This window comes from Delphinus delphis, chromosome 20 (genome assembly GCF_949987515.2).
Source record: "Delphinus delphis chromosome 20, mDelDel1.2, whole genome shotgun sequence".
In the NCBI taxonomy this organism is placed as follows: Eukaryota; Metazoa; Chordata; class Mammalia; order Artiodactyla; family Delphinidae; genus Delphinus; species Delphinus delphis.
This window is the reverse complement of record NC_082702.1, coordinates 46,674,518-46,692,618: the sequence shown is the minus strand read 5'-3', so window position 1 is coordinate 46,692,618 and position 18,101 is coordinate 46,674,518. Positions and strand designations below refer to the sequence as shown.

The window sequence follows — 18,101 nt, the reverse complement described above, 5'->3', positions numbered from 1 at the left end:
ACCAGAACTTACAGTGTTAAAGACGAGATCCAACCCTTCACTTTCACCAACCTGCCTCACTCCTCTCACTAGTCCTGGTTCCACTAAAACTTTATATACAAAATCAGGTGGCCAGCGCCACTGCCTGTGGTTTGCCAATATTCCTATTTTTTTAAATTCTTTGTTATATATATATTTTTTATTGTGGTAAAATATACATAATATAAAATGTACCATTTTAACCATTTTAAACTTTACAGTTCAGTGGCATTAAGCACATTCACATTGTTCTGTACACGACATGATTTTTTAAAAAATATTACATTAAAATATTGTATATCGTGATTACTGAGTTTGGGGGCGCCAGAGGCCAGTGTCTCCCTTGCCTTACTCTAGTTCTCACGCTGCCTCCCCCACTCTTCACCCACTCCTGCAGCCTGAGGAAGGAAAACTGCAAGTTTCTCCTATAAGGCAGCAGCAGAAGAGTTATTCCGGTGGCGAACAGGCTATTGAGGATGTCCGTCCACACAGCCGCCGGCAACAAGAAGACTTGCTCCACCTGCATCCTCCCGCCGCCTTTGCTCTCTTGCAATGAGACACACTTGGCTGGCGCTTCCTCTACCTGCCCAGAACCACCTGACGGAGGGCGGGCATCCCGTGGCCCGGCCCGCTCGGGTCGGCTGGGCGTCCTGCCGGCCAATGGGGAAGGAGCCCCTCCGGACACAGGCAGCGTCCTTAGGAGCGGCCAATGGGAGCGCGGCATGCAAATGAGCAGGTGCGGCGACGGCTGACCAGTCAAGGCGGCAGCGGCTCAGGGGATGTTAAGAGGCGAGCAGGGCGGTCGCGGAGTAGACACGCAGGCTTCGAGCTGCGAGCTCCCGTCTCCCGCCATGGCCCCCGCTCCGCCCCCCGCCGCCTCCTTCTCCCCCGCCGAGGTCCAGCGGCGCCTGGCGGCCGGCGCCTGCTGGGTCCGCTGCGGGGTCCGCCTCTACGACCTCACCGGCTTCGTGCGGCACCACCCAGGGGGCGAGCAGCTGCTGCGGGCACGGGCTGGTCAGGATGTTAGCGCCGACCTGGATGGGCCACCACACCGGCACTCGGACAACGCGCGCCGCTGGCTCGAGCAGTACTACGTGGGAGACCTGCAAGGAGACCCTCAGGTACAGCCGGGCCCGGGTGTCACACACCCTCTATTCCCCCCACCCTCCCCGCCCCAACTCGCCACTCCCCGGCAGGCCGCGTTCACCTGCCCTCTAGGAGGACCCAAGGTGACAGCCTCCGCCCTCACCTCTCTTCTCTCCAGGTAACAGGTCCCTGCCTACCACCACCCCCGCCCCAACCAGGAGTTTGCCCTTCTTCTCCAGCATTTCCCCTGTCCCTCCTCTATCTGCTACTTCTCCCATCTCATAAGGTGCCAGTCACCCTTCTCAGCTAGTTTGGATTTCCTGGGGCCACCCTAGTCTTGCACAGCGGCTTCTCTGGTTGCGTGGAGAGGCTGGCGCAGTGTCTTGGGTGGCCTATGTCCTTCCACCCCTCAGACCTCCCTTTATTCCTTGTCTTGCATGCTGGCTTGGGTGTCCAGCAGAGTGACGTGACAGGGGTAAGCCAGTTTTGCTGGGGAGAAGGGAGTAGCACTCTGGGCTGCCTGCTGCTGTGCACCACAGGCTCGTGATTGTATTTAAACCTCTGAGTGATCCTGGGGTGGCTTTTGTTATCCCTATTTTAGGATGTGGAAACTGAGGATCAAGGAGGCACTGTAATTTGAGGTCAATTTGGAATTTGAGGTAATTTGAGCTAGTTAGTGGAAAAGTCAGGTGTGTCTGATTCCAAAATCAATGCTCTCTCCATCCCAAGGATCCTTGGGCCTGGGAGATGATCCTATCCGTTGGGTTCCAGGTAGGCTTGTGCCAGAGGAAAACCGACTCTTCAGGACTTCCCCAGGCCCAGCTGTAGGACTGGTGACAGCGAGGCCATCATGCTTGGACATAAACCAACAGTTGTTCCCTGCTTCTAGCTCTTGCATTTAAGATGGCCCCAGCAAGTGCTTTTAGATCTTTGGATGAAAAGACTTGTCTCTCACTGTTCCAGGTGGCTTTTCACTAGGCCATCTTGCCTAATTCTTTAATCACTTATTCACTCACTCACTTGGTCCCTTAGTGATTGGCAGTACTGAGCTAGGCACTGAGGAGGTATCAATGGACAAAAGCAATACTGTCTTCATGGACCTAACAGGCTAATGAGGTAACATACTAATCCTACAATAATTCTTCAATTACCTGGTGCTATCAGAGTATGAATCAGGGAGAGCTTTCTGAAGAAAGTGATATTTACCCTGGGAGCTAATCAATGGATAGGGCTTAAGCCAGGTGAAGTGTGGTGAGAAGAACCTTCCAGACAGAGGGAAAAGAATGTGTGAAGGCTCTGAAGGGTAAGGGCTTGGCAGAGTCAAGGGACAGAAATAAAACCAATGTGACCAGAGGCTGTTGGGCAAGGAGAGGGAGTGGAAGGAGGCCGGAGATCAGCCAAGGCCGCTGTGGTCAGGTTTTGGGACTTGATTCTAAGAACAATGGGAAGCCAGGTAATGGATTCAAGCAGGGGTGTGGCATGGTCAGATCTGCATCTTTGGAAGAGCATCCTGGCTGCGATGCCAAGAAGGGGTGGAAGGAGCCCATGTGGGTGTGAGGAGACCAGGCGGGAGGCTACCCTATAGCCCAAGTGAGAGGTAACGGTGACGATGACCAAGGGAAAGGGAAGGTTGAATTTGGGAGACTTCATATGTAAAATGGTAGGACTCAGCATTCTGCAGCAGGGGCCCAGTTTAATCTTGGAAGCTGATGTTAGGTGTCAGGTCATGCTGAAGGGGCAGAAGGTTTAGCCATAGATATAACTGAAGCTGAGTGCAGGAAATGAGAGGTGGGAGCCGGAATACTAGAGACTTCCAGGCTCGTGATGGCTCATGGAAGCCATCCTACATTGTAACTGTGTCCTATAAACAGGAGCCTTAGGGTGTGGCCTCTCCTCTCAGCACCATCTAGAGCACCTCTCCTGGCTAGATGCCCTAGATGGCTTTACCTCCTAGCTCTGCTAGCTACCCAGCACTATGGTTTGATTTGGCTTTGTTTTGCTTTGCTTTACCTGACCTTCAGAGAGTACTGAGTCTAAATTTGTTTCTCACCCCTGCGCTCACCTGTTACCCCAAGAGTCCCAGTGTAGCCATGTTTCAGGCATCCTTATATCTGGGCCCCCACCTGAGGATGTGGGAAGAAAACTAAAAATTAACACCACATTTACAAACCCATGGCCCAAACTTGACCAACGTCTGTAGTCACCCAATACTCCAGTTGCTCGTCAGCTTCTGTCTACTATTCTGGAAACTAGTGTAGGGTTGTCTTTCTATTGGGGAAGAGAGGTATTCAGAGGAGAAATCTGGAGAAGATATCTTTTCAGAGAGAAACCATCTTCATAAGGGCTGAATGGAGAGAAGACATATCTGTTCTTCTCTCTGGTTAAACCCTTCTGGCAACCCCCATGCTGCCTTCTCCACCTCTCCCATCTCCTCCTGCTGGACCAGGGATGCTGACACCTGTTGAGGCTAGAACCCAGCTCCTGTAGTGTGAAGACCAGAAGGGGCGTTGATGGGGAAGGGGAGTGTCATGAACCAGCTCTGTTGTTTGGAGCTCATTTCTGAATGGTGCCCCTCCTTGAAGTCCTTCTTCCCAAGTGTAGTCCTCAGCAGGGAGCCTGCTGGAGCTCTGCCATGAAATTCCAGGGACAAGGCTCAGCCCCACTGGTTTCCCCTTTCCCCCACTTTGCCACACCCCCTCTGTATACACACTTACCCACACATTCACACTCACAGGGAAGCACACACACATGAAACAAGTCAAACTTGTTTGAGCCAACATACCGTGGGGATGAGACAAGATCTTTTGTAGCCCTGGACTTGAGGAAGTGAATCGGAGATGGCTGAGCAGGGAAGCCAGGCCCTCTCCTCGATTGGGCGCTCAGGGCTCCTCACTCCAAGCTTAGATAAGAGTGGCTCATGTTGTTAGTGGGGCATGAAATCCATTGAGTGAGCTGCAACCAGCAATTTGTGTGTGTGTGTGTGGTACGCGGGCCTCTCACTGCTGTGGCCTCTCCCGTTGCGGAGCACAGCCTCCGGACGCGCAGGCTCAGCGGCCATGGCTCACGGGCCCAGCCGCTCCGCGGCATGTGGGATCTTCCCGGACCAGGGCACGAACCCGTGTCCCCTGCATTGGCAGGCAGACTCTCAACCACTGCGCCACCAGGGAAGCCCAACCAGCAATTTTTTTAAAGAAATAGGAAAGAAAATAACTTTGGGTCCAAACCTCCCAAGACCATAGATACTGTTTCCCAGACTTGTTATCCACGAATCACTGTTCCAGTTTTTTTCCAAATTGGCATATGACTTGAACTATTTAATATTTATTTTTAAGTAGACTCACTTTTTATTTTACCGTTTACTCCCCCTAGGCAATATTACCAGTGAAATCAGGGTTTAGATGCACTTTAAAAATAGAGCTATTAAAATAGTGCTCATCCTCCTATCCCCTAAAATCCTGATCACCATCAGTGGAGTAAGTGTCACACTTTGGAAGACACAAGGAGCAGAGCTTCTTAACCCTGGAGCTCTATGGACCATTTTCTGGGGTTGATGGAAGAGATGAAATTGTGTGTAAAACATGCGTGGTTGTGCATTTTTCTGGTGACAGAGCTGCAGCTTTCATCACAGTCCAACCAGAATCCTTCTCTCACTCCAGACCTGCCACCAAGAGGAATAGAACTGAAAAGGCAGATCATACTCCCCCCGTCTTACACACCCAGACCTTGAGGGGGCCTCCTGTGGGCAGACATCTGACCATGCCCCTGGAGAAAAGCCCTCTGTTTGGGGAGACCCTAGAGGAAGGCAAGCCCTGACTCCCCAGCCCCTGCTGTTGGGTTAACCCTAATGTCTGAATGTGTGTTGCTTCCTAATCCCACAAGGTGTATTTGTCTCTGAGTGGCTGAGAAGTCCCCAGATTCTGCCACATGTGGTTCTACCAGGCTTTGGGGGTCCAGCCGTTCAGAACTTTGGAGCTTGAGTAACTAAATGGGGATGGGCCATAGGGAGGAGATCTAAGTGCAGGAAGACTCAGGATCCCCACCCCACCCGGGGCTCCGGAACAGCTCGAGCACAGCCCAGCTTGGAATGCCGGTCTCAGCTGAGAATTCAGATAAAAGCTGATGATTGGGAAACTTTTAAACTCCCCCTGCCTGCAGAGCGGAGTGGATGTGAGAAATCTGCTAACCGAAGGGGGTCGAGGTCTGCTTAGCCCACAACAAGGCTTCCTAAGTGGGCCTGCCTGGCCAGTCAGCAGCCACCGTCCTTTGCTACCTGCCAGGGACTTGTGAGCCCTGGCCTGCTGTGGTGCCAGGTGAGCCTTACCTGGAGGATGAAGCTAGCGCAAGCTGGGAGAGAGCCAGGGACACAAGTCACTGTGGTTCCATGTGACACAGGGTAAACACAGGCTCCAAGAGTGCCCCCTGGCGTCACCTCAGAATTCAGTGATAGAAGGGGCTTCGAGACCCAAATTAGGGCGAAGGTTGGAAATTAGGACTCTATGGGGGAAATAAAAAGAAATAGACAGGAATCTCAGCAACACCCGAGGGTAATCATTTCTGGAAACATTCCCAGCGAAGAACCCAAATTGACGCCTGAGCAGCATCCATCATCTTCCCTTTCCTTATTTATTTATTTATTTATCTTAAGACCCACAACTCACTGTTGGTCCATATGTCGTCCTCATTCATTTAGACAGACAGGAAATAAGCGCCCTGTTCTCTCGGAAACCCACCACGGCACTGAAAGTACCCTTGCCAGGGCCATCGGGACCTTCACCTGGCTAACCCTGGTGGTCACTTCTCACCTGGCCTGGCAGCAACTCTCGACATGGCGATCGCTCCCCGCTGCTTGACACACTGTCCTCAGCTGGTTTCTGGATACCTCACCCCTTTGGTTTTCTATTGCTGCTGTAACAAATTACCACAAACTCAGTGACTTAAAGCAACACACATCTATTCTCTTGTGTTTCTGGAGCGTCAGAAGTCAGAAATGAGTTGGCAGGGCACCCTCCTTCTGGAGGCTCTAGCGGAGAACGTTTCCTCCCTTTTTCCAGCTTTTAGAGGCTGCCTGTGTTCCCTGGCTCCTGGCCCCCAGCCAGCAGTCACATTGCTCTGACCTCTGTTCTCCTGTCCCTTCTCGTTCTCAGACTCTGATTCTCCTGCCTCCATCTTTCACTTATAAGGAACCCTGTGATTACACTGTGCTCCCATCCCCCCCGCCCCCACCCCCACACCAGATATCCAGGATCATCTCCTCATCACAAAATCTTTAATCACACCTGCAAAGTCCTCTGTGCCATGTAAAGTAACATAGTCACGGGTTCCAGGTATTGGGACGTAGATTTTTGAAGGGGGGGTGCATTATCCCGCCTACTTCACCCCTTATACCCCTGGTCGTTACGGCTCAGTCTCCACTGCTAGTTTCTCTTGCTTTACATTTTCCAGAAAAGTCACACAGTGTGTGCTCTGCTGTACAGCTTCTTTCACCCACTACTACGTCTGGGAGATGATCTGTGTTTTTCAACTGTCTCCATTCCTTGCTGTGTCCTAGAGAATCCAGAGGCTGTAGAGGGGAAAATGGGGGATAATTGGAAAAAACCAGAGCCAGAGGCTGGGACAGACCCCATGCCGATCCTCATGAGTCTCCTTAGTCCTCCTTCCAGGACGCCTACCCACTACTACCCTACCTTGGCCAGAGCTGCGTTATACTCATTATTGCAGCAGTCTCCTGGGCAGGTCTCTCCTTGCCAACACTTCCTTCAGCCCATTGCCTTGTGAAGCTTTCCAAAGAGCATGTGGTTTTGTTACAGCGGGATTCCTAAATCTTCAGTGGCTCCCGATTGCCACATCCTTTAAGTCCATCTCAAACTCTATTTCTTCCACAGAGATTCTCCTTATCTCCCCATCTAGAACTGGGTTTTTCCTTCTCCCAAACTCTCATAGCACTTGGCCTCTCCCTACATTACAGCATTCAAAATGTTCTTCCTTATTCACTGTGTTTTCACTATGTGTCTTATCTTCTCTACTAAACTGTAAACTCTCCGAAGACTGGAATTGCCTGATTCATCTGGGTTTCCCTAGGAGACAGTAGCACACTGGTGCCTGCCAACAGGAAGTAACAAATGTCTGAATAAATGAATGAATGAACTGCTTGGAAAACTGATATGTGTACCAGATTGAAAAGGAAAGTGGTGATATTAGCGCACACAAGATACTTCAAGTAGTAAGATGTTAAAAAAAAAAAAAAAACAGAGACAAACCTCTTTCCGGTTTCTTTTTTGTTAGCTAAAAGGGTTGGGAGTTGATGGAAAGGATGGAGGACTATCAAGTGAGTCACTCATTTCTACCCTTGCCCTCAGTGTTTTGCCGCCAGAAAGAGTTGGCAAAACGTCTTCCATACCAGGCTACTGAAGTTCATCCCTGCAAGGTTAGAAGTGAAATTAACCATAGAAAATGCCAATTGAGAGCCCTCGTTGCTCTCAGGGCTGTGACCCGTCCCCATGTGTCTATAAGTGTCTGGATGATGTGCATAGGCAGGACCCAGGTTCCTGGGTTTCCAGTTCTGTTTACTCTTTCCTGTGTCTTTTCATGCAAAATTCTCTAAAGCGTGTCATCTCCGAATGGTGATTCTCAGTCTTCTCTAATTGCTGCTCATCTAAGATGGGCAGAAGATTCTAACGACCGTTTCCCCACCTGCTCTTGCCCTCTGATGGAAAACAAACTCAGTCATAGTAACAAGACTGGGGAACAAAAAAATTGATGCTACCAACAGCTGTAAAGTTATCACTGAGAAATAGAAACCTCATACTCAGGATTTGTTGTTGTGAAGCATTGCCCTAAAACATAATTATTCAAATGCTTTGTTTTCTGACTTCGATAGTATTTATATTGCAAGGTGTTAAAATAGCAGTACCAGATAAGCAAATTTGAGGGGATGTGTTGAACTACGATGCATACAGAATGTCTTAAGGTCCTGTTAGAGGAAAGCTAGTAGCCAAAAATTCCTTTGATGGAAGTACATGTGACTACACACTTAGAGTGAACCATGTAATCTACAACAAATGTGGTTGATAATTACCTAAGTGAATTAGTCATAGTTTCTCCTTTAAAACAAATAGAATTTAAAGGGAGTAGAGTTCTAGTTCTGTACATTCTTCTATGCCCAGCAGAACCTTTTAACATTGCTTAGCATTGCGTGATGCTTACCTTTCCCACTGGAAAATGGAATTGGAGATTTTAGGGATCTCTAGTAATGGCTAGCTTTGTTTTATAAATCCCAAATGTTAATAGTCCATAATAACCCACTTAGTTGCTAATAAATAGCTCCTAGTCTTATGTAATAATGAATGTCTATGAAACAAGCATCACTTACCCACAAAGATCAAAGAAAGACCTCACATTTTTATTTTTTTATTTTTATTTTTTTCCATTTGTTATCACAGGATCTCACATTTTTAAATCAAGTTAAGGCCCACACTTTGAGACTGGCTGCCATGGAGGAATAAGAAGTTACATTTAGCTGAATAAATACAGCTTCCATGATCCCAAGTTAGGCACCAGGACAGACCAACCCGATTTAGTTGTTGCTTCCCCATGTCCTGGGCAAGACCCTTTGGAGTGCCAGGTGTAAAAGATTATGCAGGTTGGAGACAGGGTGCCATAAAAAAACTCAGTTGTTCTTGAACCTGAGTAGGAAAGTCCTTGACTCCTAGGATTAAAGGTCACTTAAAGTGAATCTACTTTAAATGAAGACCGAAACTTCATAGAAAATGAGCCAAGTGGTTGAGAGAAGGAAAATGATACTCTTTAAAAATGAAACTGAAAAGTTTTTTTTGTTGTTTGCTTTAGTTTATTTTAATCTGACAGCAAGGGAATTCCCTGGCAGTCCAGTGGTTAGGATTCTGTGCTTGCACTGCAAGGGACACGGGTTTGATCCCTGGTTGGGCAACTAAGATCCTGCAAGCCCTGTGGCACAGCCAAAAAAAAAAAAAAAATCTGACAGCAAAATTCAGATTGCAGTTGGGTGCTGATTCTTAAATTGAGCATATAATGAATCAAGTAGTGTTGTTTTGCGCATGTGTGGTTTTTCTGACAAAAACGTATGAAAGTACATTGTGACATTCTAAACTTTGCATTGGCTGTTCACTGTGTGATCATAAAGGTCATTTTAGAGACTTCCCTGGTGCTGCAGTGGTTAAGAATCCACCTGCCAATGCAGGGGACACGGGATTGATCCCTGCTCTGGGAAGATCCCACATGCAGCGGAGCAGCTAAGCTCGTGTGCCACAACTACTGAGCACGTGAGCCACAACTACTGCAGCCCACGTGCCTAGAGTCCATGCCCTGCAACAAGAGAAGCCACCGCAATGCGAAGCCCGCACACCGCAACAAGAGAAAGTCCGCGTGCAGCAACGAAGACCCAATGCAGCCAAAATTTTAAAATTTTTCAAAAAAGGTCATTTTAGCAAGAGTATTTAAGGGCTAAGGATCTCTTTTGATCCTTTAATAAACAAGTCCTCCTCTTTTGAAGGGCCTCACCCTTTGTTGATTGCCTGTATTTTAGTGTTAAACAGCCTGACTTTGCCAGATCCTTATTTGGCAGTGGAACTGTAACTAAAACAATTTTCTCTCACTTTCATTGACTTCATGAAAGTTTTCTAAGTTTTTGCATTGATTTTGAATTTCCACTTTGCAGTCAGTTTGCATTTTGTTATATTGTATACTGTCAGATGGTAGTAACCCCAGCCATCACTTTGTCCCTCCTTTTCTCTATTGTGATAATTACCCATGAACATAGTTCATACAGAAATTTAAATCATTAAAAGTAATGTGCAGGGCTTCCCTGGTGGCGCAGTGGTTGAGAGTCCGCCTGCCGATGCAGGGGACACGGGTTCGTGCCCCGGTCCGGGAAGATCCCACATGCCGCGGAGAGGCTGGGCCTGTGAGCCATGGCCGCTGAGCCTGCGCATCCGGAGCCTGTGCTCCACAACGGGAGAGGCCACAACAGTGAGAGGCCCGCGTACAGCAAAAAAAAAAAAAAAAAAAAAAAAGTAATGTGCAAAAAAAATATTGAGTGCCCCTCCCAACCTAGTCCCTGTGTAAACACTACCAACAATTTCTTATGTGGCCTCAGAGAAACACATATATTATTCTATCTATTTCCCACATAAAGGAGTTGTATGGTACAGGCTGCTTGGCAACTTGCAGCTTTTTTCACCTAATGACATGTTTTGTACTTCCTTACACATCAGCAATAAAAGTTTTCTTCATTCTTTCTTCCAGTCCAAGAGCATGGGATATCTTTCCATTTCTTTGAGTCCTCTTTGATTTCCTTTATTTAATTTATTTATTTATGTTTCAATTGAGTCTTCACTGCTGCGCTCAGGCTTTCTCTAGTTGCGTCGAGTGGGGGCTACTCTTAGTTGAGGTGCACGGGCTTCTCGTTGCAGTGGCTTCTCTCGTGGCGGAGCACGGGCTCTAGGTGCACAGGCTCAGTAGTTGTGGCTCACTGGCTGTAGAGCGCAGGCTCAGTAATTGTGGAGCACGGGCTTAGTTGCTCCGTGGCATGTGGGATCTTCCTGGACCAGGATTGAACCCATATCCCCAGCACTGGCAGGCAGATTCTTAACCACTGCACCACCAGGGAAGTCCCTTGATTTCCTTTATTAATGTTTTAGTTCTCAACATATAAGTCTTTCACCTCCTTGGTCAGGTTTATTCCTAGGTATATTTTGGGGGTGGGGTGATTTTAAAAGTTATTTTTTTTTTACATTCCCTTTCTGATATTTCATTGTTAATGTAGAAAAATGCAACTGATTTCTGAATATTAATCTTGTTTCCTGCTACTTTGCTGAATTCATTTGTTAGATCTCGTAGTTTTTGTGTGGCGTGCTTAGGGTTTTCTATATATAGTATCATGTCATCTGCATATAATGACAGTTTTACCTCTTCTCTTCCAATTTGGATACCTTTTATTTCTTTTTCTTCTCTGATTGCTGTGGTTGGAACTTTCAATACTATGTTAAATAGAAGTGGTGAGAGTGGGCATCCTTGTCTTGTTCCAGATTTTAGTGGGAAGGTTTTCAGCTTTTCACTGTTGAGTATTATATTGGCTGTGGGTTTATCATAAATGGCTTTTATTATGTTGAGTTATGTTCCCTCTATACTCACTTTGGTGAGAGTTTTTATCATGAATGGATGTTGAATTTTGTCAAATGCTTTCTCTCCATCTATTGAGATGGTCATGTGGTTTTTGACTTTTCTTTTGTTTATGTGGTGTATTACATTGATTGATTTGCATATGTTGAACCATCCTTGTGAACTTGGGATGAATCCCCCTTGGTCGTGGTGTACGATCTTTTTTATGTGTTGTTGGATTCGGTTTGCTAATATTTTGTTGAGAATTTTTGCATCTATATTCATCAAAGATATTGGTCTGTAATCTTCTTTTTTGGTGATATCTTTTCTGGTTTTGGTATCAGTGTGATGGTGGCTTAAGAGACTGTCTTTGGGAGTGTTCCCTCCTCTTCAATCTTTTGGAAGAGTTTGAGAAGAATCAGTATAAGTTCTTCTTTGTTTGTTTGGTAGAATTCTCCTGTGAAGCTATCTGGTCCTGGACTTTTTTTGTAGGGGGTTTTTTAAATTACAGATTCTATTTCACGTGTAGTGATCAGTCTCTTCAAATTATCTATTTCCTCTTGATTCAGTTTTGGTGGGCTGTATGTTTCTAGAAGGTTGTCCATTTCTTCTAGGTTGTCAACATTCTTTCTGATAGCTGTCCCTATTGATGTTTTTCCCTATTGTATCAATGCTACAAGAAGCATCCTTACATAATCATTTTGCACACATATGCAAATAAATTTGTAATATAGAGTCCTAGACGTGAAATTTCTAGATCAAAATGATATCCATTTTGTATTTTGATGGATATTGCCAAACTGCCCTCTAAAAAGGTTATACCAATTAAAACTCCCTCCAAAAGCATACAAGCATGCCTGTTCCTTCACACCCTCACCAATGCTGTGTACTACCAGTATTTTTAATCTTTGCCAATGGGAGAAAAAATTTGCTCCCTGTTCAAATTATACATTTCTAAATTATTTGCACCTTTTTGGTAAACTGCATGTTCAGGTCCTTTGTCCATCTGTACTGGATAGTTGATCTTTTTCTTATTGATTTATATCACTCTTTATGTATAAAGAATATTAGCCTATTTTCCATCATACATAATACTACTTGTCTTCCAGCTCTCATTTGTCTTTTGGCTTGTTTAATTTTTTTCTTTTCTCCATTTAAACGTTTCAGTTTTCCATGTAGTAAAAGCTGTCATCTTATCATTCTTAGAAAGACCACCTCTACTTTATGATTTTATATATAAAAGCAAGCAAAAAATATTTTGTATCTTTCTCACAGTTTTTGTCCTTAATGATTCTGTTGTTTGTTTGTTTTTGCTTAAATGTTTTATCTACCTGGATTTTTTTTTTTTTTGGTGTAAAGAATAAAATAGAGATTATTTTAGGTTTATATTTTTCCAAGTGACCAACTGGTTATCCCAGTAGATTTATGGAATAAGCTATCTTTTCTCACTGATTTAAAACAAAAACAAAAACCTTTATCACACATCAAACATTCACAGTTATATTTTGGTCTATTCTTGGACTCTATGCTATAGTAATGAAATCACTCATTTTCTTATTAGGTTTTAGCCATTCAGGTTTTTTTCCCCCTCTCCTCCTTCTGTTCCATTCCATCCTGCTCCCACCTGCTCCACTAGAGAAAGCAAAGGGCGGGACAAGAGCTGAGCATCAATTCTGGACCATGTTGCCAGCCTTGGGGAAATACAGTCAAGTCTGACTTTCAGGGGCTGTGGCTGCCCAGCACGCCCTGACCCTGATGTCGTGTGGCTGGAGCAGGGAGGAAGTGGCTCAGGGAAGCTCAGACAGGCTGCTGCCGCAGTCCGAAAGCCCATGGGAAGGGGGGGGTGCACAGTGGGTGTGCAGTGGTTGTGGAATGGTAGTGATTTCAGCAGGGAATGCAAGGATGAGGAGTGGTGTGGAGAGAATGTCTGGAGGCAGCCTTGCCGCTGGAACTCAGCATGGGGGCGGGTCCTGTGTACCTTTCCTGCTTTGTGTCCACAGCTTGTAGTTGGAGGAGGGGCCTACAGGTCAAGTTCTATGTGTGTATGAACAGGGGAGGCTAGGAGAGCCGGGAAGGAGCCCTATCAGGGAAACTGGCACCTGTAAATCTAAAACTTCTTGTCCCTCTGGTCAAGGGAACTGAATACTTATCCCTCTCTACCTTCCTTTCATCAAAATCAAATGAGGCCTTACTAAAAATAGATTCCTGGGACTTTCTGGGACGGTGGAAATGTCCTACATCTTGATGTGGGCATTGGCTGCAAGGAGGCATATAATTGTCAAAACATATCAAACAATACACTTAAGATTGGTAATTTTTTACTATATGAAGTTTATACCCAATTTTTTTAAAGGAGGCAAATAAATTTAACACATATTTAGTAATTGCTTCTAAAGATATGACCTCATGATTGCAAGCGTTAGATGTTGGTATACACCAGCCTTTAAAAATTGCTTTTTTTTTTTTTCAATCATTTTACCGTTGAGTAGTATTGTCTGAAGGTCTATCAACTAGAGATTAGAAATCTTAGCTCAATTAAAAGCATGAGAACTCTGACAGGTTAAAAGGGTTGTCTCTGGTCATTCAGATCTTAATGTCAATCACGTAAATTAGGTTTTTTTCCTGCTAGAACTGGGCAGAATTGGAGCACACTGAGGGAATGCTGGTTTGGGGTTTTTGGTGAGGAGATGGCTTTGGAGAAAGGCTCTGGGAAGCAGGGAGGTCCCAGCGTGGTGTTATTTGGGTAATAGGAGCATACTGTAATGTAGGGACTGGGTTTCCAAGAGCCTTGGGGGGAGGGCAGTGAGACTAGCTGGTAGGGAGGTGCAAGGATCAACATTTTACTTAGGACTGTCCACAGGTGACACAACACAGTGAGGTACTTCTTTGTCCTCTGATCCTCCTCCTCTTTCAGACACATGCAGAATACTACAGAAGCGGAATCACACAGTGTAAACAGGCAGACCTTGTTTTATTGCACTTCACTTTGTTGCACTTCTCAGATACTGCATTTTTTTTTTTAATTGAAGGTTTGTGGCAACCCTGTGTCAAGCAAGTCTGTTGGTGCCATTTTTCCAACAGAATTTGCTCACTTTGTGTCTCCGTGTCACATTCTGGTAATTCTTACAATATTTCAAACCCTCTTACAGCAAAAAGGTAATAACTCACTGAAGACTCAGGTGATGGTTAGCATTTTTTAGCAATAACGTATTTTTTAATTAAGGTATGTACCAAAAGTGCTTTTAAAAAGAAAGAGTAGAATGTGAATGGTAGGATCTAGGTAGTAGGGATACAGGTATTCACAGTGAGATTCTTTCACCTTGGCTGCATGTTTAAATTGTTTCATAATAAAAAGCTGGAAAAATACTGGGTAGTTACATCATGGACATCACTCCCAAATATGTTCTTAAAGGATGAGTGGGAAAATAAAACAAGGTAACAGCACATGAATGGTTACCTGTAACAAGGCATCACATTTCTAATGAAATTGTATTAGTTTCCTAGAGCAGCTGTAACAAAATACCACAAAGTGGGCACTTAAAATAACAGGAATTTATTCTCACCATTCTAGATGCTAGAAGTCTGAAATCAAGGAGTTGGCAAAGTTGGTTCCTTCTGGAGGCTCTAAGGGAAAATCTGTTCCTTGCCTCTTTCCTAGCTTCTGGTGGAGCTGGCAATGCTTGGTGTTCCTTGGCTTGTGGATACATCACTCCAGTCTCCGCACCCATCTGCACAAAAGCATTCTTCCCTGTGTCTCTGCATCTGTGTCTCCAAAATTCCCCTCTTCTTACTAGGACACCAGTCATATTGGATTCAGAGCCCACCCTAACTCAGTATGACCTCATGATAACATGATCAGTGCAAAGACACTATGTCCAAATAAAGTCACATTCACAAGGTTCTGGGTAGACATGAACTTGGCAGCGGTGGGGTGCAGAGAGATAATATTCCTCCCAATACAGATATCGTTAAACAACTTCTGCCGCTCAAATAACCTAGAAGAAAGTGAATGTGATAGGCACTGGAGAACTGCGTTATATTTCAGAAAAATGGCTCTAGTAGCAACAGAGATTCTAATATTTTAAGACTTGTGCACCTAGAGCCTGTGCTCCACAACAACAGAGGCCACCGCGATGAAAAGTTTGATGTTTCACTGGGGGTGAAAAAATAGACATGAAACTAAATTAGAGAATTAATTGCCATAAGGATATATATGTGTATATATATATATATATATACACACACACACACACACACACACACACACATATAGATATATGTGTGTGTGTATGTATATATATACATTTCATATTCTTGGGCCATTCCCCAAATCTACAAAATCAGAATCTCTGAAGGCAAGACCCCAAAAATCTGTACTTTTAACAAGCTCTCTGTGTGCCTTAGAAACAACATAAAGTTTGCAACCCACTGTCCCAGAAGGCTAAGGGCAGAGGGAAAATGGAGATGGAAAAGCTGGAGTCACTGAAAGTGGCTCAGTAGGTAGATCTCTTGGAATTACTGAAGAATCAGCGTCCCCAAGCTCCCAGAGTGGAGCTTAGTGCAGAGCAGTTGTGTGGTGGGCGCTGAATTAGCAGCCCATCCTACTCCCCTCCAGGAGAGAGGAGGCGCCGGGGATCTGCAGCTCTGGGTCTAGCTCTGGGTCTTACTGGCTACGTGACATCGCATGAGTCACTAAACCTCTCTTGGCCTTGATTTCCTTATTCCTTGCATCACTACAGGATTTTCTGCGGCTTCAATGACATCGTGTGAGCTCTGTAAGACAGAACATGTAGATTAAACTGAGATAGATGATTACGAGCCCCTTTAGCCCCGGCTTCTGCTAAGAAAAGGCAGGTTCCTGTTAGGTGGTGAGGGATGGATGCTTTTAAGATCTGAGTTGCTATGTGCTCAGACTCTCTTGGGTGAGGCCACTTACCCCCTGGAGGAGCTGGAGAGTGGTAACATTCAGTCTCTCAGAGTGACCCCTCCCCCCAGGTAGGGCGTGTGGGGTCTGCACCAACCTGCTGTCCTTCTGTCTTCACCTGGACAAGTACAATGTTGGACTGGGGACACACACCCTGGTCAGGGACAGTTGGTCTCTGAAACAGAGGCTGACGACTGCCCCAGTGGTCCCAGGGGCTTGCAGGGCTGCCTCTTTCTCCCCACCATTCCCTCCTCTATTCACCTGCAAACATAGTGAATATAGTCTCATCATGCCCAGACCAAGCTTGATGCTGGGGATAAAAAGACAACTGTTCGCTGCCCTCATGGGGGGTACCTACCAGTAGACAGAGGGAGATAGATAGGACAATTACAGGTGGTGGCAAGAGCTGTAACAGAATATATTTTAGATAGATAGACAGACAGACAGACAGAAAATATATTTTAGATCAGGGGGCTGTGACAGAGTGACAGCTGCAGCTTCTGATGGGGATGGTCAGGGAAGGCTTCTCTGGGGAACTGATATATGATGGATGAAAAGGAGCTGTCATAAGAACTGGGTGAAAAAGCATTCTAGGCAGAGGAACAGCAAGCACTAAGGTCCCGGGGTCTGGCAGGATTGGTGACATCAGGCATGCAAAAGGCGGCTCTGCTGTTGCTGGAGTGCTGTGGGCGACGGGGAGTGGGTGTGGGCTGGAGCGGGGAGTCAGCAGGAGCCCTACCTCAGCGGGGCTCACAGGTCATTGTAGGGGGCTTAGATTTTACTCTGAGAACAAGGGCCTGGAGGACTTGAAGCGGAACACTGACAAAGTTGGTCTATAGTTTATTAGATGATTCTGGCTGCCATGTGGATGGTAGCTTGAAGGGAGGCAAGAGCGGAAACAGGGAGCTTCCCTGGTGGCACAGTGGTTAAGAATCCGCCTGCCAAGGCAGGGGACACGGGTTCAAGCCCTGGTCCAGGAAGATCTCACATGCCACGGAGCAACTAAGCCCATGCGCCACAACTACTAAGCCTGCATGCCACAACTACTGAGGCCACATGCCACAACTGCTGAGGCCCGCGCACCTAGAGCCTGTGCTCCACAACAACAGAGGCCACCGCGATGAGAGGCCCACACGCCACAGTGGAGAGTAGCCCCCGCTCGCCACAGCTAGGGAGAGCCCACGTGCAGCAACAAAGACCCAACAAAGCCAAAACTTAACTAATTAACTAATTAATTAATTTAAAAAGAATGGAAACAGGAAGAGAGCTAAGAGGCCATCCCTGTTGTCCAGATGACAAAAAGAGGTGGCCTGGACTGGGAGGCCATTGGGACAGAAAGAAGTAGATAGAAATTGGAAATGTCTTGCTGAGGGATTAAACATTGGGAGTGAGGGAAGAGAGGAGTTGAAAGTGACCTCAAGGTTTTGACCTGAGCAATTAGGTGGTTTGATTTGTGGAATGATGAATACTGGGGTGGGGGTCCATGGTTTGGGATGGGGCAATTAAAGTTCACTAGGACCCCATCAGGTTTGAGATGCCCAGGAAACACCCAGGTAGAGATTTCAAATAGTAGCTGAATATATGAGTCCAGAAATCTGGTGTCCAATATGGTAGCCACGAGGCACATGTGGCAATTTAATTTTAAATTAAATAAATAAAAATTCAGTTTCTCAGTCACACTGGCTAGATTTCAAGCGCTCAGTAGACATATGTGGCTAGTGACTACTATATTGGACAGGACAGATCTAGAACATTCCCATTGTTGCAGAAAGTTCTCTTGGGCAAAAAAGCGTTGGTCTGAGCTGTGGCCCAGAGTCACAAGGCATTTCTCTCTAGGATAGTGGCACCCTAATCTGGACACCAGAAAGCTGGTGTCCCTGCATCTTTCTCAGATGGCTCCTTCTTGCTCTCTCTCTACGTGATCACACCATATCGTGTA

At 46.0% G+C, this 18,101-nt stretch overlaps 1 protein-coding gene across 1 annotated transcript in view; it reads left to right on the top strand.

The window, feature by feature from the left end:
• The first annotated feature begins 807 nt into the window (after window positions 1-807).
• Window positions 808-18,101, top strand: part of FA2H (fatty acid 2-hydroxylase) — a 51,301-nt gene continuing 34,007 nt past the window's right edge. Inside the window, exon 1 of the mRNA XM_060000854.1 lies at window positions 808-1,139. Within this exon, the coding sequence (XP_059856837.1) occupies window positions 870-1,139 (270 nt within the window). The 5' untranslated portion in view covers window positions 808-869. The remainder of the gene's footprint in view (window positions 1,140-18,101) is intronic.